The 27,828-nt window shown below is 45.8% G+C and overlaps 2 protein-coding genes across 2 annotated transcripts; both read right to left on the bottom strand.

Annotated features, from left to right (window-relative positions):
- Window positions 1-945: 945 nt before the first annotated feature.
- Window positions 946-4,500, bottom strand: LOC136654051 (perforin-1-like). Its single transcript, XM_066630913.1, has 3 exons — window positions 4,148-4,500; window positions 1,545-2,480; window positions 946-1,051 (listed from the first exon to the last, which is right to left on the bottom strand). The coding sequence occupies exons 1-3, from the start codon at window positions 4,498-4,500 to the stop codon at window positions 946-948; spliced, it is 1,395 nt and encodes a 464-aa protein (XP_066487010.1).
- A 10,090-nt stretch (window positions 4,501-14,590) lies between these two features.
- LOC136654050 (vomeronasal type-2 receptor 26-like) lies at window positions 14,591-25,663 on the bottom strand. Its single transcript, XM_066630912.1, has 3 exons — window positions 25,614-25,663; window positions 22,081-22,184; window positions 14,591-15,501 (listed from the first exon to the last, which is right to left on the bottom strand). The coding sequence occupies exons 1-3, from the start codon at window positions 25,661-25,663 to the stop codon at window positions 14,591-14,593; spliced, it is 1,065 nt and encodes a 354-aa protein (XP_066487009.1).
- Window positions 25,664-27,828: the final 2,165 nt, after the last annotated feature.

The raw sequence follows: 27,828 nt of genomic DNA, 5'->3' as shown, positions 1-27,828 counted from the left end.
CCTGATCCAGTGGGGCTGTTCTTATGTTCTTAACTACAATTCCCAGAAAGCCTTGCAGGTCTCTTGTTATGTGGTGTGCTCCCTGGGGCATCTGGTGGGCTGCTGTGAGATACAGGAAGCTGGACTAGATGGGCCTATGGCCTGATCCAATGGGGCTGTTCTTATGGCTGTAGGTAACCTCAAGGAGTTAGATGTTTTTCTGGTCCTCTTTCTTTTCAGTTTGTATGTGAGTGTTTGCTTCTCCTCCAGTAATTCCCATTGCCTGTAGATTGAGATCTTAGTGTGATCATAGGGTTCTTAATAAATTGGAATACTTTGTTAACTTGTACCAGTGCTTTGTCTTTCGTATGAAGGAACTCCATAGGTTCTTGTTCTGTCTGTTGTCTGGGTGATGTGTTGTCTGCCTCCTGTGCTTCTGTAGCAGAACCTTGGTTGTAAACAGTTTGTCCTCCTCCAAATGGTTTTACTTATTTCTAGTGATTTTATTTATTGTTTTTATAAATTGTTTATTTTAGCTGGAAATTGCAAGCTGCTTTGGGCATCTGCTCTGCTCTGGAAGGCGGGTTAAAATCTTTATTCAATTAAATAAATAAAACGAACAGAACACATCCTATCTAGCCCTTCCCTTCTTTTACTTCGGTTTGCGCTACCCAACAGGGAAAGGAGCCTGAGGTCAGTGAACCTGGGGACAGATACAGAACCATAACACTTATCCCATTCATTTCACACCTCTGCATCCCTGTTCTGCCAGTTTTGGCAAGCTAAACAGTGGTTGATGGGGAAGAAAGCAGATTGTGGACCCACGGAAAGGGCTGACACCAGTCATGCTTGAAATCTTTCAGTGGGTCCTTCATCAGGGGTCCTTCTGCTTCGCAGTGGCCGCTTTATACTTTCACTCTGGTATGAAACATGCGTAGTTTATATACTATGGGCAGGAGGTCTGGTTTAGAGGGTAGAGCTGCTGTTATGCCCAGAGATATCATCTGAAGGTTGCCTGTTCCAGATCCCCTGAAGCCGCAGGAGCGGCAAGCCCTTGACAAGCTGAGCACAGCTGTTTTGGGTGAGAGCCAAAAGAAGCTGGCTCTGAAACACTTGGTCTGTGTGGGAAGAGACAGCAGCCAGAATGTGACCAGACTCTGAGAAGATCCACCTGGAATGTAGTCAGTTCTTGAAAGACAGAACTTCTTTGTTCATTGTAAAAACTCCTTTGGGGTTTAGAGAAAGCCTGCCCATGTAACTGCCTTGAATAAAGCCAAAGGAGCAATCCAATGGCCAGAAAGGCAGTATATAAATACCTGTTGTTGTTATGATTATTATTATTATGTATTGGTTTTTTATTGTTTAGCTTTTAATCAGCTTTGCGATTTAATATTTGTTGGAAAGCAGGATACAGATATCCTTAATAATAGAAATAATGATGAACAGATTCAGGGAAACGCCACCGACCTAAATAACCCCAGCAGGAAGAACCAATCAGGTTGGAACCACAATTCAAATGATAATTGAAATGCATTCGCCCGTGATCCAAATAGCAGGTTGCGGACTTGTATGTAAATGTTTCCAGAGCCTGGCTGCAGTGTCCCAGGAGGTTATCATTCCATCCAAAGTCCTGATCCCAGACTTCCACTTCCAGCTTGTTGAGATCCTTGTTGAGCTGGACAACTCCAAAATCCAAGATGACATTCCATGATGGGTTGTTGTTGTTCCACACAGTGTGTGTGCACATCCGTCTCTTTTGGAAGGACACGCTGACGTAGCCATCGGAACGTGTGATGAGGTCCCCCCACAAGTCTTTAGCACGTTCAATTGTCACCGTCAGCTTGGCCAGGCCTCGCTTTGGTGCGCAGCACATGGAGGTGGTGAAGTTATTGTTGGGACACTCACAAGAACAGAAGTCACTGGCGCTAGGCTGGGATCCTGGTGGGCAAGGCTTGGTGCAGTTTCTCCGCAGAGCTCTTTCTCTCACATACTGGCTCACTGCCTGCTGCAAGCCCTCCCTCTGAGGGTCAGCCTTATCCACCAAGGTATGGAGTGGCTCTAGGGAGTAGGAGAGCAAGGCAGGCCAGGATTTTGTATTTTCTATCCATTTTGTGCCATTTAAAGTATAAAGAGTACCCCAAAACTCTTGGGTGATTAACTCTAACGCATTATAGAAATTTGGGTTTTTCTTCTTTTCTTTACACATCAGGAAGTCAGGGCTGTTTTTCACTCCATCAAAACTGAGAGTAAGACCCAAATCAATTGCCAGGCAACGACTTATATCAGAGGCAGTGGTGCCTTCCAGCAGTGCCACGCACACTGGAACAGCTGACAGGAACCTTGCACGTGCTCCCATGTCCATCTCTGTTACAAAATGAGTCCCATAGCTGCTAATGAGGTCAAAATAGTCTGGCTTTGAGCTGGAGTTATACTTTTCGGGGAGATTCTTTACCTTGTTTTCAAACTCTTTGCTCAGAAATCGGTCTTTGCCGATGCGGAACCTGGAAAAGGAATGAGAAGATAATTCAGAGAGCAGAAATGGAACCATTCTGCCCATTATGGGCTTGTGCTCATGACACTATTTTTGAGTTGTCAAAAAAGCTACAATTCTGAGATGACCGTAAAATTGCTTTGTTGAATCACATAGCACAGAGGTCTGTCTGATGCAGCATTTTATTTCCAAGTGCAATCTACCAGATTCTTCTAGATTGGGAGGCTTCCAAGTGTTACTTGCCATGCTTTTTAACCATGTCTTAACATGCAAACACAAAGGTGGGGAAACAAGCCAGTGTGGTGGCCAAAGGCACACCAGTGTGGCTTGGCGGTGAAAGGATAACCGAGGCAAAAAAATATGTACCCTGAAACTGTACTGGAATGCTCTGAAAACCAAGCAGAGGCTTCAAACTGGGACTATCTCAACTACCACTCACTCTTATACTATAAAGGGGGAACTGGAACTATGAGAGTGACATGCTCTGACTTGTGGTGGGGATGCTAGTCTGCCCCACTGAACCAACTCTCTTCAAGCCTTTGGAGGAGATTTGCCTTGGTTGTCCTACTGAAAAGCCTTATTTGAAAGATCAGATGGTCAGTTAAGAGAATGTGTGGAATGAGGTCTGGGGCGACAGTGGCCCTCCAACAAACAAGTAAGAAAACTCTTATGCACACACTCAGACACACATGCGCAGCATGCACAGAAGGAAAGAGACAGAGGGCGCAATCCAAACTGTGCCCTATGCTGGCCCAAGTCCCTTGGGCCGACCTGGGAGGGTTACAAACGTGCCGTAAAGCACGTTTAAGCCTCCTCTTGGGGAAGCCAGGCCGGCGCTGACATAAGCATCCATGCTGGCTTCACCTCAGCCGCTTGCGTCAGCCCGCCTGTGACGACACAAGTGGAAAAGGTAGGCGTGGGGGGGTGGGAAGGAGGAGGGAGGGAGGCGTTCCTGGGCGGGGGGAGGGCAGGCGATGAGTGGCCCTCGGGATGGGCGGGTGGGGAGCAGGAGGCGGTGCTGGGATCCAACAGTTATGCCGGATCCCAATCCCCGTTCCCGGGGAGAACAGAGTGGATTCAAGCCGCTCCACTCTCCTCGGACTTGTGCCACCTCAGGAGGTGGCGCAAGTCTGAGGAGACCCATTGTGGCCAGTAGCCCTTACGCAGGGGTAAGGGGAGAAGTTTCCCCTTACCTCTGGCTGAGCTGCTTCTGACCACAATCCTGCACTGGAGACAGCGCAGGCCTCCTGGCTTGCCTGTTCCAGCGCAGGTTAGGATTGCGCCCAGAGACAGCTACTAAGCATGCAGTCCCTCTGACTTGCAGGAGACAGACAGCCCAATCCTTTTGGGTTCTACTACTGTGGAAACTAGTATTCTGGTAACAGTACCTGCTTTACAGCTGTCACAAACTGGCAGAGAGTGAAACCGCAGACATCTGGAAAGCTGCCCAGCGTGCAGTGGCAGAGCGAGGAAGGGTGGAAAATGCTGTGACACATGGTTGTGACACCAGTGGCAGATTGGGGGGGGCATGGATGCGTAGCCCCCCAAACTGTTTTCCAGTGGCCACACAGTTTCCTATGTGGGGTTTTGCTGGCCGCCTCCTGCTTCTCTGTGGGGAGAGTCAACTCCAGCCCCACCAGCCTCCCACACCAGCACCCTGCATTCCCCCCTTCTCACTTGTAGTGTGGACAAGTGATGTGATGGAGAAGAAAGATGTACTTGTCCTCTGAACTCCTACGTTTGCAGATTTCAGTCGCTCTGGAATGTGATCCTGCGAGAGCCCGCTGGACCTTATCATTGGGGCTGATCTTCAGGTCCAGCTCATGCCTCCAGTCATTTTTCACTTCCAGTGCTGCCCAACCTTCAGCAACACCAATAACCGACTGTTGCACTGAATGTTCCACATTCTGCTGGCAGGGAGTGTGGGCTTTCCAGTCGCTCATGATCAAGGGAAGCCTCTGAACTGGCTTCCCTTCCAGCAAGGGATTCTCACACACAGTGCAGTCCACGGCAGGACTAATGTGATACATATCCGCCCAAGGATACCTTGCACGACCTGTTACGGTTATATCAATACCATTCTCAACTGCGTGGGCACCTGGGACAAAACTGGCATTCTTGCATTCATCAGCTGTGCCCTTCCGGCATTTTGGAGAGACAGGAGGGAGAAGGAGAACGAGGAGAAACACACAGGCAGCAGAGGTGGGGTTCCTCTTGTGCATGGCTGGTCCAGCAGGAAGGCACCCTAGAAAAGAGGAAGAGGCTGTTGAGTTGCTCATCTGGGGATGGGTCACAAGTGGCTCCAGAAGTGGAGCCAGAGTGTTGCAGCTTTGTGTAAAGAAATACTCCACATGATGCACAATTAATGTATGGAACTAACAGTGTGCTCCTGTGCATGTCTACTCCCAAGTCTCTCCCATGTGCTCTGTGATGAATCCCTTGCAATACCCCCCTCCCTTTTGAGCATCTTGTTTGCTATTTTTCTACTGTTTTAACTCCCCAGGAGCCGCTGGGACAAACTTTGCAGCAGGCTTTGCCTATCTGAAGGGGAAAGAATTGCACAACCAAGAAGGGGCAGCTTGGAAGTCTGCCTGGGGCCCTCAAAATGCAGCAAAACCACTGTGCAATAGTAAGAAAATCTATTGATGATGATGAGTACATACTGCTTTCCAACATACTGCTTACTGTTTGGCTTTTTTATTTTTACATTATCTAAGTTTTTAAAGTGCATCCCCAGTATCCACGGATTTGCAGGATCTCTGTGTGTGTCTCCAGAATGCCCTGTGGATATAGGGGTACTCCCACATTAGTGAATGAAAGAGAGCATATGTGTTTGTGAACCAACATGACAAATGTCCAAGTTCAGAAGAAGTGGAGGTTGAGCTTCACCCATTTAAAGTAGCCCAGAAAGAACCACCCACTCACTCAAGTCCAAGTGAAAGGACTGGACTTTGTGCAACATAAGTAGGTTAAGCTAGGGGCTGCCTAGTGACAATGGTGATGGGCTTTTATGCTATTTCGCTTGGTTTTCCTGTTTAGCCCTGGACAAACTTCTCCCTAAGGGGTGCCAGGAACGATTGAGCAGCATCTTGGCTCCCTCGTGTGTTAATGGGTACTGCATCTGTTGGATGAAAACCTTCCTTGATGCTTTCCAGTGAAACTGAGGTCCCAATCCTATCCAATTTCCAGCACTGATGCAGCCATGCATCTTGTAGTGGGGGGGAGGGGGAATTCCCTGACCTCGGGGTTGCATTGCGGCTGCATTAGCACTGGAAAGTTGGATAGGATTGGGCCCTGAGGCATTTACCTTCAGCCTGCTTGTACTTTTTTTTTTTTTTTTTTTTTGGTTCACCTTCCCTTTCCCACGTTGTCTAATATATTTTGTGGAGGTTTGTAATTAATTAGTTATATATCGGCCTGCTTGGTCTGTGTCAAACTCCTCTAAAACTGGGTTGTCTAAACGTTTTGGCCAGAGGGCCGCACCAAATATCTGGCATAGTGTTGAGGGCTGGGAAAAAATTAATTTTAAATATAAAATTTAAATAAATACATCAGGATTTCTCCAAGCACACATGCACACCAAAGAAATAAAGCACACACTCAAATGGACCTCCATTCCCCCACCTCTCCAGCCCTCAGAACACACTCTGGACATGACCAAGCACAGCTCTGGTTGTGTTTGGTTGAGTGGACCAGACGCTGGCCATGGGCCAGACAGAGGCTTGCCATGGGCTGCATCTGTCCCCCGGGCTGCGGTTTGGAGAGCCCTGCTCTAATCTACGGCACACGGGCCAAATCCAAAGCCTGTGGCAGTCCTTTCCCCGGGTGAATGGGACTTACTGGTCCACTGAGCCTCTTGTCTTCACTCTCCATCTTCCCCAAACCTCACACTGGCCAGCTGCTTGCATGATCCATTGCTCCAGCAGGCTCTGTGCCCAGATTTCCAGGCAGATGCTGCTGGCTGGTGCAAAGTTTGGGGAAGATGGGTGTGAAGATAAGAGGCTCCCTGGAGGAACAGTAAGCTTTGCTGGCACCAGGGAAGCCTTTACCAGTGTGCAGTGATCTCCAGTTGGAAGACTGCTGGTCTACGTTCATGGGTGATTCCGTGCATTCTTATGTCTCTTCATGCTGCAGATGCCACTGTGGGATTGATTTTTTAGTTAGAACCTGGGTCCTGTGCTCTGCTGGGAGAGTTTTTTCCCCAGAAGGTGTTACCAAAAGGGCTGTTTTTGCTTAGGGGAATTATTACACTGCCCTTATTAGACCTCAGGCTGGATAACAAGATGGTGTAATGCAGAGAAATTCCCTTTTGCTTAAGAGGAGACTGAGAGAAAGAGAACTTTCAATAAAAGATTACGGTTTTATTACAAAAGGAGAAAGGTAAAAATTATGCACATGGGGAAATGTGAAAGGCATGTTTCTTAATCCTAATGATTGAATACAGTGTACCTAGCTTTGATGGTGGCTGCTTGTGAAATAAATTTGGTGCATCCGAGGAAATCAGAAGAGAAAGGGGGCTGTAGGGAAGGATTTTAGGGGTCCCTGCTATGCCAACCCTAGCTACTAGCTAAAGATGGGAGGAGACGGGAAAGTTCCAGGTGCAAGTAAGTTACCTGTCCTGTAGAGCGGTGGGGGGGGGGGAGAGAGAGAGAGTCCTGTGGAGAGGACACTCTGACACAACACAGAAAAAGAGGGAGGGAGAAAGACCTCTCTTAGAAGGGGTTGGGATATAGTGCCTACGTGCTCAGCTGGAAGGTAGCTTGATTGCTCGTTGCTTAACACAATGCTGAGTGCTTGGCAGTTATCTGCAAAAGTCAGTCAGGAGGCTGATGACTGGCTTCCTGGAAAGGGGAACTTAACAAAGACTGTGTGGAAAAAATACAGGATGTAGGTACAATACAATGAATCAGAAACAGAATTTCAACACCAGTATCATGAAAGGCAGTTAAAGTTTGTAGGAGATGCCTAAAGGGTGTAGGAGATGCCTAAAGGAGATGCCTAAAGGGTGATTTGATTAAGACACAGGAATTTCTCCAATAGTGTGTGTGCGTGTGCGCGCGTGTGTGTGCGCGTAAACTAACAATGAGCTTGTGGCTTGATCAAAGTCCTGGAAATGCGGCCTGTATGCTGGGAGAACAGTTTAGCTTGCATGATATTAGAGTCCATAATGGCCTAACCAGATATAGAGAGACAATCACAGCAAAAAGGCAAAAAGGGGGGATTTTCACATAACAAAGGTCCACCTCTGCCTATAGTCTCTGTACCCTGAGATGATGGCAGTGGACATGATCCACCAAGGCTTTTCCCCATTCAGCTGCTAGTTCAATCAAGGGAAAGTTGGAAGCAGGAAGAGTGAGTGTGTACTAACCATGAGGCACTACTCAGTGGCGTCACTAGGATTCGTGTCACCCGGTGTGGGAGGCCTGTGCATCACCCCATGCAGTGGGCAGGGCAACACCCCAGGTGGTGGGTGTGATGATGTACCATTGCACCACCCCCACTGGTTTTTTGGCAGTACCTTTTGATAGAACACAGATAGCTCAATGTGGTTTGTTTCATTGCATTCTGCATGAAATTACGCATTGATTGATATATAACTTGATGATATTTTTCCTCCAAATTCTGATTTTAGTGATTTTGAAAACTTGTGGAGTTACACATACCCACCCACCTGTGTAAACTTACTAACAGCTTATTGCAGCAGTTCTCATACTTTTAGCACTGGGACCCACTTTTTAGAATGACAGTCTGTCCAGGACCCATTGGAAGTGATGTCATGTCCAGAAGTGACAACATCAAGCAAATTAAAATAAATAATTATAAATAGTTAAATTAAATTAAAATAAATAATTAAATAAGGCAGAGCCAGTCCTGTTCCACCAAGTGAATTTTCTCTGCAGTCTGTCTGCAATAACCCCCCACCACGAAAAAAAAAAACACACAATCAGTGAGATTTCCAGCCCTCCCCAGTGCCCAATTTAAAGTCCTTCTATTTCAAGCACATCAATACAAAGACCCACCTGGCTTTACAAGTCTGAGAGCCCAATCCTATGCTTGTCTACTCAGAAGTAAGTCCCATTAGAGTCAGTTGGGTTTACTCCCAGGAAAGTGTGGGTAGGATTGGGCTGTGAAGGAAACTTGCAAGTGCAAAATAGAAAACTTTCCCCTTACCAGTTCAAGCCTCTTTGTTGGTCCTTTCTAGTTGGGGGGGGGGGGGAAGGCTGCCTTCTGGGGCTTTTATTGCACTCCAGTCCTATTGGATCGGGGCCATTCTGGTGTCCTCACATTCTTTGCCTGGCCTGACCACCAGCCAAGGCTTGTCTGCCTACTCACGAGTAAATGCTACGGGAGGCTTTTTCACTCCCCATAGGGCTTCATACACTCACAGCTGCGGGGGGAGGGACCTCCTCCTCAGGTGTTTTTGGGGCTGCATTCATTGGATCAGGACCATTCTGATGTTGAAGTCCTCTCAGTCTGCCCTTTTGGACGGAGCATGGCACATATGCCTACTCGCGAGTAAACACGTGCTATGGCTCACTTTCACTTTCCATATGGCCCCATGCATTTTTTCCTTCTGGTGTTTTGGCCATAACTTTTGAAGGAAAGGAGGGAACTCAACAGGGCTTTTGCATTGTGTTCCGCTAGTCATTCCACATCCAACAGTGTATGGCATGACATGGTAGCTCGTAAAGGCGCGATTTTAGCACGTCACCCTCCCGGGGCACGTCACCCTCCCAGCCCACATCACCTGGTGTGGCCTGCACGCCCGCACCCCCTAGCAACACCACTGGCACTACTCCCTCGACCAGCCTGCTCTCTCCTGAGAGATTCCTTTCTCCAACAGGAACTGATGGCAAAGCAATAGATCTATTCTCGCAAGCAGCCTACAGGTAAGCCAGTGTTTTGTTTTTGTTTTCCTTCTAACCAGAGACCTCATACTGGGAGGAATGACCACAGTCCACCTTTTCCTGAAGATAACATCCGCAGGTCGCCAGTTTGAAGCCACTGGCACTGTGCGACCTTGAAGCAGCTGACAAGCTGAGCCAGTTATTCCATCTGCTCTGAGCGTGGGAGGATGGAGGCCAGAATGTGCGACCAGATCAAGCAATAAACATCTGAATGTTGTGGTTTCTTGAAAGATAGAACCTTCTTTCAAATTGTAAAAATCCCTATGGGGATTTAATTAGCCTGCCTATGTAAACCGCCTTGAATAAAGTCCGAGGAGAAATCTGAGAACCCAGATAGGCGGTATAGAAATACCTGCATGATTATGATTATGATTATTTCAATTATGAATGTTTCCCAAGGGGCAACCCCAGGCATCCTCCCAGCCATGGCAGTGTCTTTACACCCAGGTAGACATTCTTGTTGAGCTTCTGGTACAAGTTGGATGCAATGGAAAAGTATTTTATGTGCTAGGATAAATCGTGCAGCGGCCAAGAGCACCTCCATTACAAGCACACTTGACTATCACAAGTCCTCTCACTCATGCTTCCAATGATCAGACCCACCACAGAGTACCCTTGGCTCAAGAAGATTTCAGTTCATCCTCCGGGGAACGAGTACTTTCTCTCCCTCCAAAAGACGTTCCCTTCCCCCCTCATTCTCTATGACCTTCTCCTTTGCATACCTCTCTGCTCCCGCAGCTTCTCCAGGTCAGCTAATTGAGCTTTAAGGGAATGAACTTTTTTCCCTGGTGTGAGGAGCTCTTTATTCCAAGCTCACACCCACAACTGATGCTCAGTAGGCAGCTAGTTGTACATGTGACACTCTAGACAATACATCTCACAGCAGCCACTCCCCTGCTGGCTTTTTGATCTCCTAATAAGTCAGATTAGGAGAAGAATATCTTGTTTTGTGGGTCGCCTCACCCACAAATCTTTAAATACCTTTCTCAGCCTGCTTGCTCCCCTACTGGCTCTGTTGACAGCATTGTGCAAGTCAGCCCTGGATAGGATTGTGCTATCTAGCGTACTGGATATAATGTCACATGTATGGTGGCCTATTGTATACCTGTTGTACATGTTTCCTTGGTATCATGGGTTCTTGGCTCTTAGGGAGTTGGTTCATTCCTCTCAAGGTAAGGTAACTGATCTGGAGAAGCAGGAAAAAGCAGAAAAGACTCTCAGAGATGTGATAGAAACATTTTCCTTCCAGACTGAAAGTTCCTGGGCTGTCATGGAGAATCAGGATTTCGGGAAAGGGGCATGAACCCAAATCCCAAATTTGGGCATGAACCCAAATTAACCCTTTGGATAATGAACCCAAATCCTCTCATGTCAAGAATATTCCATGGTGGTTGAGGACACTCCTAATCATGAGTGATTTGATCTCTAGGAACACAGAGAGGTGGGTTTGTGATGGGAACGTAGGACACCTGGTGACTGGACTTTCAACTGCAGATGTAACATGTTATCTAGATAGACTGGTAGCTAGTGCTGCTGAGGAGGTAGAGATGTGCCATATCTCAGCACCAATGATATTCAGAAGTGTAGTTGAGCTGTCCTAGAAACCAAGTGTAGGTTGCTGGGAAGGATGTTGAACCCCAGGGTGCCTGGAGTAGCATATTCAGGCCCTAATCTTATCCCCCACTACCAGTGCTAATGAAACTGCTCTTTGGAGGCGTGAACTGCATCCTAGGGTGGGAGGGCACCATAGCTTGGGTAAGCCCCCTGGTCCCCTATGGGTCTCCCTGGATTCACACCAGCTCTAAAGTCTTGGGGCCAAATTCTCTCCAACTTTCCAGTGTTGATGCAGTCATGCCAATGGGTTGTGCCCTGCCTATTGCAGTGGTAGGGTCATTTACGGAGACATCCTCATAGTAAGGGATCATTTGTTCCCTCACCTCAGCCGCAAAGGAATCCTGCATCGGTGCCGGAATGTTGGGTATGATTGGGCCCAAGGGAGTTGGAATGGGTGAAAAGAGTGGGATAGGATCCTGGCACATGCCAGTGTCACCAGGATCAACCTTCTCCCTCCATGTCAAGAAGTTTTCCCAGGCCTTCCCAACCCTGCCCACTGCCCATCCTCGCCATGCCAACTTACTGGTTCCAGGGTGTCTGGGAAATCCACTACTGCTCAGCTTGTGCCAAGCACCATTTGTGGTGGTGACAGTGTGCGTTGGCAGCCAGCATTTTGTCATTGCTGTTGTTCTTGCACAAGTTCTGACAGTGCTCCCCAAGCATAGAATTGGGCAGTAGGACGTGCTTCTTCTTCCATGCAAAGGGCCAGTTAGAGTGGTGGAGCTGAGGAGTCTCAATGCTAGGAGGAGACAACAGAGCCAGGATGAAGGATTTGGATGTTCAAACCTGAGGAATGTTTTGAGACAAGTCAAACCTCTGCAGAGTGCCCTGGATTCCTTTGAGCTGAAATTGGACCAGCCTGCGGTCCTATTTTTTAAAAAAAATTTTAAAAAGTTACAGAGCAGTTTCAAGCATTAAAACCAAACACTGGGGAGAAGCCGATAGGAACTGGGCAGCATTCGTTTTGGGTAAATTCATCCCTAAGGATTGTGGGTGGATCTTTTTCAGGGTCAGTTTCAAATTGAGCATACAGTAGGACATGGCAGCTGGTCCAAGAAATGAAAAGTTCACAGAGGAGAAGGCAGAGACCAATGACATTTGGAAAGAGACACTCTGTACAGGTGTTTATAAGCAAATTACAGCAGATCAGAGTGAAGGTGGAGGAGTTGGAGTGGGCAGAGACATAATTGGCACCATGGAAAACTGGAGGAACGGCAGGAACCTGTGGGCATGGTTATTCTAAGACAGAAGCTCTATATATAATGTAGAGAAGAGCATATTTTGGGGTGATATAGCTCTGTGTCAAAGAGGCTACAGAATTAAAAACAAAAAACAAATAAATTTAGTGGGACCAATGTTACCTATAGCCCAATCCTAACCTGTGCTGGTACAGCCAGGCCGCAAGGCCTCAGCTGTATCCAGTGCAGGTTAGAAGGCAGCTGGAGGTCTCCTTGGGGTAAGAGTGTATTTGTCTCCTTACTCCAAGTAACACACCAGCCTGCCCTATGGGGCTACTTGGATCTCTGCCAGATATATTTGTTTGTCTGATCTGTTCCTGGCTAGCAGGTTGAATGGAGGTGCTTCACAAAGCACCGGCAGGCCAGAGAGAGAAAAGGCACCAGGGTCCTGTGACCCAGCCGCTCGTATCTTTTTATCCCAGAAGAACTGTGGGATGTTTTGTGGAGTGAGAGAGCAGGATCAGAACATACTGTGGCTTGGGACTCAGCCAGATATATGTGAAGCTGGACCTTCCTGTTGCTCAAAGAGCCCTTCACTGTCCATGAGACAATTGCTGATGCAACAGACCTCCTTTAGGAGCTTCTCAAGGAACCCGCTCCTGATAAAGTTGCAAAGGAGCCCTCAGAACAGTTCAGGGCCCAAAAAAGATAGGTCTACCACTGGTGTCAAGTGAGGTTATGGTGGGGAATAACAGAAGAATTTGGTGTGGTTGGCTGGCTGGTTGCCTGAAATGTGTCCTGAAGGTTGTCATTGTTGCAGCTTGTGTCGTCCCCCCACATAGGTCAAACTGCTGCATACCAGGCAGCCTGTGGAGGTCTTGGGAGTTGATCAAAGTTGATCAAAAACACCTCTCCTAGCTCAATTCTCTGAGTAGCCATGCCAAGCTTGGTTGATCCTTATGCAGGTCAGTGCATTCTGTCCTGTTTCAGGATCAGGCCTCAGAGAAGGGGCAACTGGATTCCCGTTTTATGTTTATGTTTTTCTACTAGAAAACCAAGTGTATCTGACTTCCATGAGACTGCCCATCAGCAGTCCAGATGTTTGCATGTTTAATGCAAACTGTTCTAAGTAGCTTTTAAATTTTTCACCAGCTGTGCAACAGACCAAGGAAGTGTTCCTATGAAATATCATTGTCCATGTTATTCTCCTGATGGAGGTTCCTGCTCTTGTACAGTCACACATATAGCCTGCTATTAGGCAAAGGAGATGTTTGAGGAATGAAGGCAGGTGCACTTGGATAAGATATGGAGAAAAGCTGTCTTTGATGGGGTAGACTTGATGCTACCAAGGTATGAGACTGCATTTGGGGAAATGTTACAGAACTGTTCTTTTAACAAGCTACTATGTATATTCTTTTAACAATGATAGTAAATGGGACTTACTCCTGGGTGTGGGTAGGATAGCAGCCTAGGACTGTTAAAAATTTTCCTGCTTGATGATGTCACTTCCGGTCATGACATCACTTCTGGTTGGTCCTGACAGATTCACATTCTAAAAAGTGGATCCCGGTGCTAAATGTGTGAGAACCACTGGTCTAGACAGTTGTCCTTTTTTGATTTTGCCATTTCATTGACTCTAAATATAGAAGACATAAGGAATTCTATATAAAGTGTTTCTCAAACTTTGAGGGAGCTTTACTCCCTCAGTAAGTTCTTGCAGGAGAGGGGCTAGGGCAGCTGGGGGGGGGGGTGCTTTGCACTTCAAGAAGGCAGTGCTGCAGCAGGCTGTAGGAGGTGTGGGGAGCCCTGCACAGCCCTGCACAACGTACCCCAAGGCTTGGACCGTTCACTAAAAGAGGGCGCAAAGCTCTTCCATTTTGCAGGGCTGCGCAGGGCTCCCCACATCTGCTGCAGCCCTGCCTTCTTAAAGTAAGTGCAAAGCACACCCCTTGCCCCCCTTAGCAACACGATTGCTGCATCCCTCCCTTTCCCCCACCCCTTAAAGGGACGGGGAAAGCATTACACAAACTGGTTGGTTGCGACCCACCAGTCTGAGAACATATGATATATAATATAAATTAATTATGTCTTCATTCACTGTTAACATCTGGCCTAGATGCCTTTAAAAGGGGATTGGACAAGTTTCTGGAGGAAAATCCATTACGGGTTACAAGCCATGATGTGTACATGCAACCTCCTGATTTTAGAAATCGGCTATGTCAGAATGCCAGATGCAAGGGAGGGCACCAGGATGAGGTCTCTTGTTATCTGGTGTGCTCCCTGGGGCATTTTGTGGGCCGCTGTGAGATACAGGAGGCTGGACTAGATGGGCCTATGGCCTGATCCAGTGGGGCTGTACTTATGTTCTTAATATAGGATATATGCATAAAAAGGGTTCACAAATAGGAAACTGAGAAGCATCAAACCAAGTTACTCTTTTTCCTTACAAGCTGATCTCTGGTATTCAGATGAGGTCTTAATACTATGATGTAGCATTTGGGAAGGAAGATGCAACCCAACAAGCCAGCACTGGAGGCCAAGATGGAGAAAACCTCCACAGCCACCATGTATTTCCCCTTGGTGCTCAGGTAGGTTGGGACAAAAGAAACCCAAACGCTGCAAAAGACCAACATGCTGAAGGTGATCAACTTGGCTTCATTAAAGGTGTCTGGCAACTTTCTGGCCAGGAATGCCACCGTGAAGCTGACGATGGCCAGAAACCCCATGTAACCAAGAACTACGTAGAACATGATATCTGAGCCTTCATTGCATTGCGCTATGATCTGATCAGCCTTAGAGTTCATGTCCAACTCTGGGAACGGGGGAGACATTGCTAGCCACACAGCACAGATGCCTGTTTGAATGAGAGTACAGAGAACGATGACCGATGCTGCCAGTCTCCTCCCCACCCAATTCCTCATTCTGTTTCCTGGCTTGGTGGCTAAGAAAGCCAGAACCACGGTGATGGTTTTGCCCAAAACACAGGAAACAGCCATGGAAAAGATGATGCCAAACAAAGTTTGCCTGAGAAAGCAGGACACCTTCCCAGGCCACCCAATAAATAGCAAGGAGCAGAGAAAGCCAAAGAGCAGAGAGAAAAGCAGGGCGCAGGTGATGCTCCAATTGTTGGCTTTGACTATTGGGGTGTTCCTGTGGAGAATGAAGCTCCCCATCACTGCAGCTGTGACAACAGAAAGGGAAAGAGTCATGGAAGCCAAAACAGCTCCCAAGGGCTCATCATAGGATAAGTAGGAGATTCTTTTGGGAATGCACCGATCCTGTCTCTCATTAGAGTGCTGATCTTTAGGACATTTCTCACAGCGGTCAGCATCTGAAATCAGTGAACAAGATCTTCATGTCATCAACATGTCATCACAGATAGTTTCCTCTTAAATGCTGTGGGAATCTCTACATTGCCAAAACCACAAACATCTCTCTTGGTCTTGTGTGGAGCCTATTGGGAATTTATTAGAAGAAAAATGAGGACCCAATCCTATGCTCGGCCAGCCTCTGTGATGCAATGGCACCAAAGCAGCCTTTGCTGCAGCCTACAGACCACCTCAGGACCAGGATGGGACTAGAAAAAATGTCTTACTTGCCTTCTTCACCAGATCTGTTCCTAAATGGACCTACTTGGATCATGTTGGGGCCAGGCCAGGCCATAGGATCTTTGCCACTACTGCTGCTGCTGAAATCCCCTTTCTTGCACTGGCCATCCCTGAACCATGCCTGACCTGCAGCCCAATCCAATGCATGTCTACTCAGAAGTAAATTCCATTGCATGATTTATGGCTTACTCCCCAGAAAATGAGTATAGGATTGAAGCCCTCAATCACCCTCTGCCAACTTTCCTCTGCCAACTTAGGGCCCAATCCTGAACATTTCTCGCTGTGCGCTGGTGTGTAATGTTGCAAATGTGCCATAAGGCACAACTGTGACACTTACCACCTGGTCAGTGTGGCAAGCACAGGGTGGCGGAGAGGTAAGTGGGAGTGTGGGGGATGCGATCTCATATCACACCTTCACCAACTTACCATCACACTTGTCTTCAGTTAAATGCTCTGAGAATCGTTACAATGCCAAAATTCCCAAGGACGTAGATCTTGTGCTGAGCCTACTGTGGATTCTAGAGAGGAAAGCTTAGGGGGCTGACTGGCCTTTGGACAAGCCAGAAGAAACATTTCTCTAGGTCAAATCTTTGTGAGGCTACTTACAGCCACGACCTACTTCATGGTTCTCCCTATTCAAGAAGTATGTGTAACCTGGCCTCTATACCAGTGTTTTTCAACCTATGGGTCATGGCCCCAATGGGGTTGTGAAGCCTCATTTGGGGGTTCACAGCAGTCTTTCAAAGCCTGTATAAGAGAAGACTTAGATCTGGTCCAATAATGGTACTGCTTTATCAAAACAAAGTTCTTTATATAATCCTGCACAGCCTCTTTCTGGTATCATGCTGTTGGTATCATCACCTTGTTGGCCCCAGAAGATCCTCAGGTTGGCCCTGCCCAGGCTGCTACCTAACAGGGTTGTTGTGAAAACACAAGAGGTGGGGGGAAATGGGGTGGGTGGGCAGGATCAGTGGTTCATCCCCTTCCTTCCTTCCTTCCTTCCTTCCTTCCTTCCTTCCTTCCTTCCTTCCTTCCTTCGGTTTGTGCATGAAAATGGTTGATGAGCACTGTTTTAAACCATGGCAGACTTTGGAAGGTAGCAAATGTAACACCAACATTTAATAAGGGAAACAGGCGGGCATCGGTGATATTACAGCCAATCTCCACCCCATTTCTCCCCTTCACCTCCCTGTTCTAACCACACCACCACCTGCTTCCCCCCCGCCCCCCAAGCTGACTTTCTGGCACCAGGACTCATTGGCAGGCCTCTAATGAATGGCTCTGACCACTTGCCACTTTTGGCAGAGGCCAGGCCATGCTGTATGGTGAATCACCAGAATACTTGTTCTGGTGGGGTGCGGTGGACTAGTAGGATTGGGGCCCTTTCTCTTCTTCATGTGGTCTTTCCAGAGGCAGCTGATGAGCCATTGTGGGAAACCAGATGCCAGACTAGATGGGCCTTGGGTGGGCGGCCCTGGTGTTCTTTTGAGCCTGTACAAGTTGACTGATTTATTTTTCAGAGAAAGGAATGATCGGAATTAGGGCAGCAGTCCCAATTTAAAGCATCTGGAATCTTTACACACACACCCAGTATCCCTTTTTTCCTTACCTGCTTGGATTGAAATCCTTCCTGGAGAACACTGAGCACAATCATAGCAACAGATTTGTTTCCCCGGTTGAACAATCCTGCTATATCCAGGACGGCAGTTCTTGACGCACCGAGCATGGGGTAGCATCTAACAGTAGCCATAAAAATATCATTCTTATGATGGAAATAAGTTGGTTTTCACATTATTTATCATTATCTCCAACCTTCTAGTATCTGACCCTTAAGGTCTCATTAATAAGAACATAGGAAGATCTGTTTTGGATCAGGCCAAGGGCCCATCTAGACCAGCTTCCTATATCTATCAATACCCCACCAGTTGCCAGCACACAGACAACAAGATACCTGTATCCTGTTGCCACTCCCTTATATCTGGCATTCAGAGATATCATCCTTTGAAAACCAGGAGGTTGCATATAGTCATCATGGCCTGTTACTTGTGATCATAAGAAGGGATATATGGTCAACGGGTTTATCATCATGAATATGGAAATCACCATTGTTAAAGTTGCTATTCCCAGCTGTTATAATCTTGCATGGAAAATACTTTCCTTTGCCTTCTCTGTATTAACAGAGAGGAATTGCACCATTTTCCCTCTACACACCAGGCACATCTCAAAACTCTGGAGGTCCAAGAGTTTTAATGTTTGAACTGAGTTCAATCATCTCAAATTCATGGTAAAGCCCCCAATAATGGAGTCAGTTCTCACATCTTTGGCCATCTACCAACCACTTAATTTTGGGTGGATATACAGTGAATTTTAGGTACATAAAAAAAACTTGTACAAATTTAATGTCTGCTCAGGCATGCTTGGATGTCTCCAAAACATGTCTGGTGTGGAGGGGCATAAAAGAACAACTCACCTGATTAAACTTCTGATTCCACACAATTGCACTTCCATTAATGGTGAACTCTTTCCCTGCAGGAGCCTCGAAGTCAAGCCATCCAATGCGGACTCTCCGGAAAGATTGGTTGGGGAACATGACCAAATTGATAATTTCATATCCAGAAGCTAATTCCCAATTTTCATTAAAAAATATTTCCTCCCCAGCACTATTATTGAAGTGGATGTTGCTCAGAAAATGGTGAAGCTAGATTAGGAGTGGAGGGGGGGGAATTGTATCTATCATTAAAGATGCACTTGACTATGGGGGTGCTACTTGGGCAGTTAAGATCTCATGTCAATGTAGAAAAATTAGCAGACAATTTCTTAGTTTTCAGGAGGAGTTGCAAGGTCAGTGATGAAATAGATCAACATACCGCAGACACTCGCCTATAAGTTGATCCCACAGATAAGTCGAGGGCAGGTTTTGAGTCAGCAACCGTGGAATTTTCTATGACCCTCGGATAGTCGGGGGTTAAACTTAGTGGGGTATCTGACTATAGTTTTGTCTGATTTTACCCAAGGCCAGATCCTGAAAAATAACCTACCACTAGTTGTTACCTAATAATAATAATAATAATAATAATAATAATAATAATAATAATAATAATACAGGTATTTATATACCGCCTTTCTTGGTCTTTATTCAAGACTTTATTCAAGGCGGTTTACATAGGCAGGCTGATTAAATCCCCGTAGGGATTTTTACAATTGAAAGAAGCACAACAGTCCAGATGTTTCACTCTGATCTGGTTTCACATTCTGGCCTCCATCCTCCCACGCTCAGAGCAGATGGAATAGCTCAGCTCAGCTTGTCAGCTGCTTCAAGGTCGCACGGTGCGGTGGCCTCGAACTGGCAACCTTGTGGATGTTATCTTCAGGCAAATGGAGCTCTACTCTCTAGACCAGACCTCCTGCCCAGGAGGTCTGGTCTAGAGACTACTATTAGAACTGTAGTCTCTAATTTATTAAAAACATAGTAAAAGATAATATGATACATTTTGATTCTTTTTAAATGCTGGTCTTCACCATCTTTTTGTAAACACTATCAGGGTAAGTGCACTGTAAACAACATACCAGTAAAACAGTGGTTCCCACTGTTATGTAACCTGGTATTCATGTACTCCTAGGGACACTCAACAGGACCTTTAGGGGTACCTGAAAAAGAATGGAATAATGGCAGGAAAAGGCAGGTAGTACTCCAGAATGCCTTGCAGGGTCAGCAAGGCAGGAAGGGAGGTAGCTAGTTGGCTGTGAAAGACCCACCAATAGCTAGTTTTTGGTCATCAATTCATGTATGGACCAGTGATTGAAAACCAGCACAGTAAAAAAGCTGAAACATAATATGGAAAGTGATCAATCACCCAGAATTTCTCAGCACACTTCTGGTGCAAAACAGTGCAAAGGCAGAGTCTTCTGTTCTTCAAACAGATGACAAGAGAAAATATGTGATAAATACATGAAGTCTGGGTTTTCATAGAGAGGCTTGTATTATTACAAACATTTTGCTAATATGAAGGGTACAATTTTTGGAAATGGGCTGCCAAGGGATACGCAAGTGAAAAAGGTTGGGAACCACTGCAGGAGATCCGGGAATCAAATCCACCTTTAAAGTGTCTGGTGTGTTAAGCCAGAAACTCTACATACAACCCATAACACATAACTGGGAGTGTGCAATTCAATTCACAGCAGAGAGATACAGCTGCATATATTTGCAACCCTTTTTACTCAGAAGTAGACACACTGCTTTCCATGAGTATTATTCTTAAATAATGGTGCACTATTTAATTGTAGCCTGGGACTTTGTTTCAAATGGAAAGGAGGATTCCCAACCTGAGTTGGAAAAAAAAAAAACAGACCTGCTTTGCAAGCATTAGCAAAAGGGAATGAAGGAAGGAGAATAAAAGGTTAACTTTGGCTGGAATTTCCCAGCTTCTGTAGAAACAAATGATCTCTGGGTGCCTGCCAGCTGCTTGAGAAAGAAACAAAACTTTTCAGAGTTGAAAGACTCTGCCCTCTGATTGACCCGGAGATAAGGTAAAGTGATAATTGGGGCTTGATTACTTTGCAAAAATTTTATGTACTATAGGCGAGTATCTACAGTAATTTTTTTTTTTTTAAGAACTTGGTCAATATACATTTGTTAGATTGGAAGAACTTGGAATGATTTGGCCAAGGTGTATTATGATGGACTTTACCCTAGATTGTGTTTCATATCATTTACCTCAATTTTTCATATTTATTTATTAATTTAAAGCACTTGCATCTTGCCCTTCAGTCAGCAAAGTTTCCAGTTTGGCTTATATCAATCAATACTCAATATCAGTATCAATCAATATGTATGTGACTCAGTTCATATGTGAGAAAAATGGAGATGATCAACCATTCTTTTAAAAAGTGATTTAGATGCATACTCTTCAGATTTCAAAAAGCCAACATTTAGGCAGGCAGGGACGTATGTATGAAAACCTTTACCACTTGGCTGTGGAGCCTCAATCCAATGAATGGGTGGCCTTTGATTCTAGACATACTCAGCAATTAATTAAGTCAAGGTGTACCTGATAGTGCATCCCTATGCATGTTTACGCAGAAGGAAGTTTTGTTCCTCCCAGTGCTTCTTAAAACACAATTAAATGAATACCCAAAGGGGAAGTGACCATATACTGGGATCCTGTTTCCAAGCTAAAGTCACATCTATGTAATCTGGCAAGTTGAAAGACGACTGAGGCAAAATTTAGTTGTGCTCAGGAATCAAAACAAGGAGTTTGAACTGGGACTCCGCGTGCTAGTACAATCCCTTCATAAACTATACAGTGGGGTTGTATCACAAAAACACTCACACAATATAGTCTCACAGAACACATTTATGAGGAAGAGAGAGAATTAGATGGGAGGAGAATGGTTCCCTGTAGCCTGACCCAAGGGCCATAAAAGCATTTCTCCCAGTTCTGTTGGGGAAGCTTGTCTTTTCCATGGAGCAAAGTCTGTTGATTGATGCCACAGATGCTCTAGAGCAGTGTTTTTCAATGTTTTTTTTATCTCATGGCACACTGGCAAGGCACTAAAATGGTCAAGGCACACCAGCAGCTTTTTGACAATTGACAAGGCACACTGTGCTGTCAATGGGGGCTCACATTCCCCCAATGGTCCTATTGATAAATGACCCTCTCCCAAATTCCTGCCGCACGCCTGGGGACCATTTGTGGCACACCAGTGTGCCACGGCACAGTGGTTGAAAATGGCTGCTCTAGAGGATATGCTGGGTTGGTCAACAGCATTTGTTTGGCACCAGATGCCTGAGGCTGATATCTGACCTCAAACAAAGGCTAAAAATCAGAAAACTCCCCTCTTCTCTCTCTCTCTCTCTCTCTCTCTCTCTCTCTCTCTCTCTCTCAAACACACACACACACACACACACACACAGAGTACATTCACAGAAGTATTACCAAGGCAATAGCTACACTTCCAGTCAATTTCAGGTCACTTGAGACAAAGAAAAGGAAAGATTGGGATGATTTGGTGGTTTCTTGACAAGGTTGTGTGGTGGGACAAGTGTTTCTTTTTTGTTCTATGAAGCTCGGGAGTGCTGCCGTGCAGAAGTCACATTGGCAAGGGCCAGTCCATGGGAATCTCCCTAGGCAACAGGGGCATGCTAGTTGTGTGTAGGACTGCAGCCTAAGAGTGAATTACCTGCCATGGTTGAACTTTCAGAAGATTCCGTCTCAGTTCATTCCGCATCACTTTAGGTTTGGATGTTGAGGAATACAGGGCATGGAGAGCATGTGCTACAACATAAACAGCATTGTAGATACTGTAGCTCTGGGCAGACATTCCCATTTCAAACAAAGGTCCAGCAAGGCTCGCCAGCTTCTCTTCCCCAGTGCAGTTCTCTCCATCTGGGACATGGAAACCATACCTGGGGAAGGAACAACGGAAAGCATTGAACCAGAACTCACGCACAAAGTAAAGGTCTGAGTGATGCGGATTTATGCTTTCAAGGAAGTCCTGGAATCCTGGTACCTCACTTGTGTGGGTTGTGAAGGACAAGGTACCGTTGAGGGATTTGACTGTGAATCTGTTCCAAGTAAAAATAGCTGTGTAATCCCATTGAGAGGTTACAATCCAAACCCTCTCCATAGGACACATCTTAAAAAATTCATGTGCTTCTAGAATCATTCGCAAACCCTCCATAGACTGACCATCTCCATAGACAAGGATCACATTGATTTGGCTGTATAACATGAGAGTACGAGAAATCCATCCCAGCATATAACTGTCAGTTTCATATGCGTCATGATTTGTCTTTGTTGGAATTGAAAATGTGAAAGCAAGGCAGATATTGTTCTCAGAGAGTCTGGGTTTCAGAGTGCGAAGAAACAAATCTCCCTGCCGTCATCTGATAGGAGGAGGCCAACCCAATTCCATCCAAAATGCTTGAGGAGCTGAATAATTCCAACATATTGAGAGTTTTCATTTGGAACCATCCGGAATAAAGAAGGGAACTGGATTCTATCACAAAGCATGGTGTCTAAAGAGCCATAACTGAGCTATTAGGAGGGGAAAAAAATGTGTGTCGTAAAGGTAGAAATGTATCCCTTATTAAACAGAGTTACTTTTAAAATTACAGATTCCAACGAGAACACACTTTGGGTTTTGGAAGGGGGTTTCTCAGCTTACTGAGGGCTACGGCTATGCCTCTATATAGAGACAGGTACCTGTGGTGTCTTGTAGATATTAAAGATGTTGGCCATTCGGATGGAGTTCTGGGAAGTGAGTCCACCAATGGCAGCCATGAACTTCTTATTCCTTATACAGTCATAATTGGGGATATGTGATTGTCCCATGAAGAGTAGTTTAAAGGTGTTCACAAAGGTTTCCCTGGGAGTAAAATTATTGTCAAAGATCCAGGATCCCAATGTGATGTTGGGTAACAACTTGGCATCCTTGTTGATTTCATTAATGGCAAAAATAGATGTGAGGACATGCTGGTAGTTTTTCGGCATCAGGCTGCAATGAAAGTTGAATGAAGTCTAAGTAAGTCAAATCCTTCTGGTTGCCAGTTTTCTTTCTGATAAGACAGATTTTCTGTTACTCAGAAGAGATTCAAAGATCCCTCCTGCAGAGAAAAACCTTTTCATTTTGAATTTCTTCCTTTCATGCGAGTCAAGACAATTCCTTTGTCATGCGTTATGCTTTCCTGTGATATAGAAATTATGGAATAATTGCAGTTTTGGAATGCCAAGGCTTTTTCCAACAATCATGGCTGTGCAGACGTTGGTGAACCCGCCATTCATTTGATGGGGCACATGCCCTGAGCATGGAGGCACACGCACATTTAGGACCCTGCAGAAACCTCTCTGAGGCTCCCGACGGTGTCGGAAACTGTGATTCTGGTTTGCCTGCAGGAGGCTTCCCCGATGCATCCTGGAGTAGCATGAGGTACCATGAGCTCCAGGTAAGTGGGGAATGGATATACTATAGGAGGGGTGGTAATGGTGCCATGGGGGGGCCCCATTGTGAACCTTTGCCCCGGGCTGCAGCACTGGTGAGGTCTGCTACTGTGTGCAGATACCTGGGAACTGTGATTATAATTATTAAAGGTCTGTTTATAATTATAAACTGTGATTTATAATTATTAAATTATTCCCAAATAATTGGGAAGGACATTTATTTACTTATTGCATGATCCAAACTCTGACTTTGGCTGGTTTAGTGGCTGCTGTGCAAGCTAAAGTTTCACAAACATGTCATAAAGTATGTTCCCAGCACCCAGAGAGCAGGCTGCACTGGCAGGAAGGCCTGTGCTGCCCCATCGATGCTGCATTCCGGCATTCTGTTGGATGGCACAGGTAAGGTTGTGCTGGGTGGCAGAGGGCATGGGGAGGGTGTCAGGGAGGGTGTCAGAGAGGGTGGGGAGAGGGTGTTTCTGGGTAGGGGAGGCTGAAACAGAGGGTTTATCAGGCCCAGAAAGGGGTGAGATCAGCAGAGGCCTCCTTCGCCATGTCCTAACCCCCCTCCTGGCATTACACTGGGGCTTCCTGGATTTCTGCTAGCTCTATAGCTGGCATGGATCCAAGAAGCCTCATAGGGCAGGCTGGGACATTAATTGGGGTAAAGGGAAATATATCCCCTTAAATATATCCCCCAGCCTCCTCTTAACCTGTGGTGGACATAGCACAAGCCATGCACATCACAGGCCTGTGTTGACTGGGCCCAAGCAGATTAGGATTCAGTTGTTATTTTTTAAAGTAATTTATATCCTTCTTTTCTTTGCCAAGGCAAATGCTAAAGGGACCTTAAAAGTAATAACAGAGCTTACAAAATAAAACACTAAATGGAACAGTAATTAAGACAAATTAATAAAACAGCTGGGGGTTGATCATCTGAATACACACACACACGCAGAGGAAAAACACACAAACACACACATGATATTAACAAGTCATTGAAGATGCACGTGAAAGACTGTTGGTCTCGATCTAGAATCCTGGAGAACCGGTGTGAGCTCATTCATAAATAAGCATCATTTGATTCACTCTAGATATTACTGCTCTACAGTCACATTGTAACCAGTGGTTCAACAGAAGAATCAGCCACACTGGAAAACATTCAGGTTGAAATGATATGAAAGTTTGCATGGTGGTGTTAGATCCCCGATAGACCACTCATCACATACAAATCACCACTTGATGAACTACCCTGCATGACCATTTGAAAGCACCACACGCAAGACACACGCGATGAGCTTCAATATTTGATGCAGCCATCAGACTGAAACTACATTGGAATTATTTAAAGACAACTTATCTCAACTGGGTTAAGAGCGATCTTATATTCCTGTCCTTCTCCTTTAAACAATGAAGATCTACTTACTACCCCAAGAAGGATCGTTCTGGGCATACTGCAAAGTTGTGTAAAGGCAGTTCCAGAAGTACAAGGGATACAAACTTCCCAAGGAGAATATCAGCATTGATGCCCTGGAAGGTCTGAAGAACTTCTGGCTGAAAACAGCTTATAGACTTCAAATTCCTGCTGCATGTATGAGGCATCAGCAGGAGGAAGATCAATAACAAAAGCATTCTGAATGCCAGCAAATGTCACCCTTCATCCCAAAGGTTCCGAGCGGCGTCCTTTGTGACCGGAGCCACAGAAAGTCAGCTGCAAAACACAACACAGTCTTCATCAACACATGAACCAGGGCTTGAAGCAGCAAAATAACAATGCTCATTCGTGGCAGCCGCTCTTAAACTTAGCCCCCCGTATCTCCCCTGCACACTGGTTTCAACAGAATCTTTATTGACCCATTGCAGCCCAGCACCAGTTGTTTGTGTTATTCAGCTTGCACCTGCGCTCAGGCTGGCTGTGGGATTTCTCCAAGAACCAGAACTCAGTCATAGTGATTTTGATAATTGTAGGGCAGATAATGACATGTCACCGCCTAACCCGAGAAAACGTGTTTGAGTCATTCCAATTTAGCCAATGCCTGATCTTCTTTAAGGAAGTGATGGGCTTTCATGCGTTGTGGTAGGATCATAGTGCACATTGCTGGGCAGTTGTGATTGGCCCAAGCTGATCCGTCACACAAACCCACTCTGAAATGCTACCACCCACACTCCTTCCCCGCAAGCTGTCACCTACAAAACCACCCTTCAACCACTAACGTGTCCCTGTGCACACATGTTAAAGGAAAACACATCAGCCTTTTCACCACCCTCCTGCTCTAGTTCCAGCACCACTTGTAGAAAAAAAGCATGGCGGGGAGAATTCTGGGAATGAAACCCATATGTCTAGGCATGTGGGTGCAGCATTGGGTTGGCTACGTGGTCTTACCTGTAAGGCTTGGTCAATCTGGTTCTAGAGCCCTCCCTTTGTTTCTTCTAGTCACATGTTAAAATTAACAAAAACATTAGGAATAATCCCCCCCCCCCCAAAAAAAAATACCTTGCAATATTTGTGGGTTTTGAGAATTTCAAGCCGCTGTTGCATTATGCGGGGTAATGGGGATCGATTTCCCTTGCCCTGGGTTGCACAGCAGCCAGTCCCAACCTTTCGCTGGATAGAGTGCAGGCCAGCAAGCCTGCCTGTTGCAGCACGGGGTAGGATTGGGCTGCCCACCTGCTTCCTAAGATGAAGAAGAGAGCATGGGCACAGCATGGGCTTTCATAACCTCCTACATTGTATTTTGACACCCTGAAGAAACATGCACACTAGAACAACACTTCATATCTTTGCTGTTTGTATGGACCACTTTTGCATGTATCATCTTCAGCAGGTAGGACATCTTCAAGTATCACAGCCACCATCAAAGATGGCCAATGAGGACGGGAGTGGGTGGCTTACCCCGCAGCTGGAGTTCTGCTCTGTAGTCTTCTTCTCCAAACCAGGCCGCTTTTGAAAGGTCAGGCAGCTGCAGAACCACATCTCTGCCGCTGAACTACCTCAGCAATCTCCACTTCTAAGCAGCCTGGACCAGGCAATACATTTTCAAGTAGACAGTCTTGGTGGAACCCATACTGCAAAGGACCACTAGTGGAGCAGGTTTTCCTTTCCTCCTTGAGTCAGCCATGGCTATTGCTTAGTCTCTGGGCTTGTTTCAAAGCCTGTTCTGCCTATCGCACTCTGTGCCTAACCTAAGACGTTGCTTAGCCTTGACACCAGCAGATTGCTCTGTAGGGTGCAACACAAAGCAGCAGAGAGAGGATAGGTCAAAGCCCATCAATCTTTCTTTTTGTGTTTCAAGTGCAGTCATATTGATGACATGCTTAGGGTTTTAGAGCCTCTGATTTTCCTCCTACTCATGAGTGTTTTTCAGAATGTGTATTTTAAATAACTTTTTATTCCCCATCCCAGAATTTGTTAAATTATCCTCACAATAAATATTGTCAGACCTTCACCCACACCTGTGCATAAGGCACTGCACAGGGTCCCAGCTCACAAAGTAGATCAACCCCACTTCACCTCCACACCATGACTCATTTGACCTGATCAACATTTACATACAAGGCTGTTAAGAAAGATTTAAGAGCAGAGTTGGCAATAACACTCATAGTTAAAATCTCTGGGTATACCTGCCAAAAAATTCCAAAACAACTAGTGTTTGATGAATTAAAAGCAACTTTTCATCATATATTTGCTGTAGACATCATCAGGCATTCAAAGGCAAAACACCATTCCAGGGTGGGCCAACTTCCTGTTCTCTCTTTAACAGCAAAGGTCTTCCCAAACCCGATTGAGTCCATTAGAGGCATACAATTCACATAAGACTTCATCCTAAAGTAATTGTAAGAGACATTTAACACGGCAATCTCCTTTAAGTTAGTTCTTGCTATCAAGATTACTAAACACTTCCATTTGAACATCCAATCACATTGGATGGAAAGTTATGTGGGAACTACTAAAAGATCAATAGCTACCTGGATAAAAGAACATCAGAGAAATGTAAGGTTAAGGGCATAATCCTAACCAGGTCTACTCAGAAGTAAGTTCTATTTTGTTCGATGGGGCTTACTTTCAGGAAAGTGTGGTTAGGATTGCAGCCTAAAGCAGATAGTTAAGTGAGC

This window comes from Tiliqua scincoides, chromosome 5, assembly GCF_035046505.1.
Source record: "Tiliqua scincoides isolate rTilSci1 chromosome 5, rTilSci1.hap2, whole genome shotgun sequence".
Lineage (NCBI taxonomy): Eukaryota > Metazoa > Chordata > Lepidosauria > Squamata > Scincidae > Tiliqua > Tiliqua scincoides.
This window is presented reverse-complemented; position numbering and strand designations above follow the sequence as displayed.

Bases quoted from the DNA above. Each gene is read 5' to 3' on its own strand.
- LOC136654050 (XM_066630912.1), bottom strand. From the start codon at position 25,663: ATGACTGAGTTCTGGTTCTTGGAGAAATCCCACAGCCAGCCTGAGCGC. The intron at 22,185-25,613 runs GTGCAAGCTGAA...TTCCTTCCCCAG, and splicing joins CACAGCCAGCCTGAGCGCAG to GTATGGTTTCCATGTCCCAG. The intron at 15,502-22,080 runs GTATCTACAATG...CACTGATTTCAG, and splicing joins AATGTCTGCCCAGAGCTACA to ATGCTGACCGCTGTGAGAAA.
- LOC136654051 (XM_066630913.1), bottom strand. From the start codon at position 4,500: ATGTATCACATTAGTCCTGCCGTGGACTGCACTGTGTGTGAGAATCCC. The intron at 2,481-4,147 runs GTGAGAAGGGGG...TTCCTTTTCCAG, and splicing joins ATCACTTGTCCACACTACAA to GTTCCGCATCGGCAAAGACC. The intron at 1,052-1,544 runs GTCCGCAACCTG...CACCCAAAACAG, and splicing joins CTGGAAACATTTACATACAA to CTGTGCTCAGCTTGTCAAGG.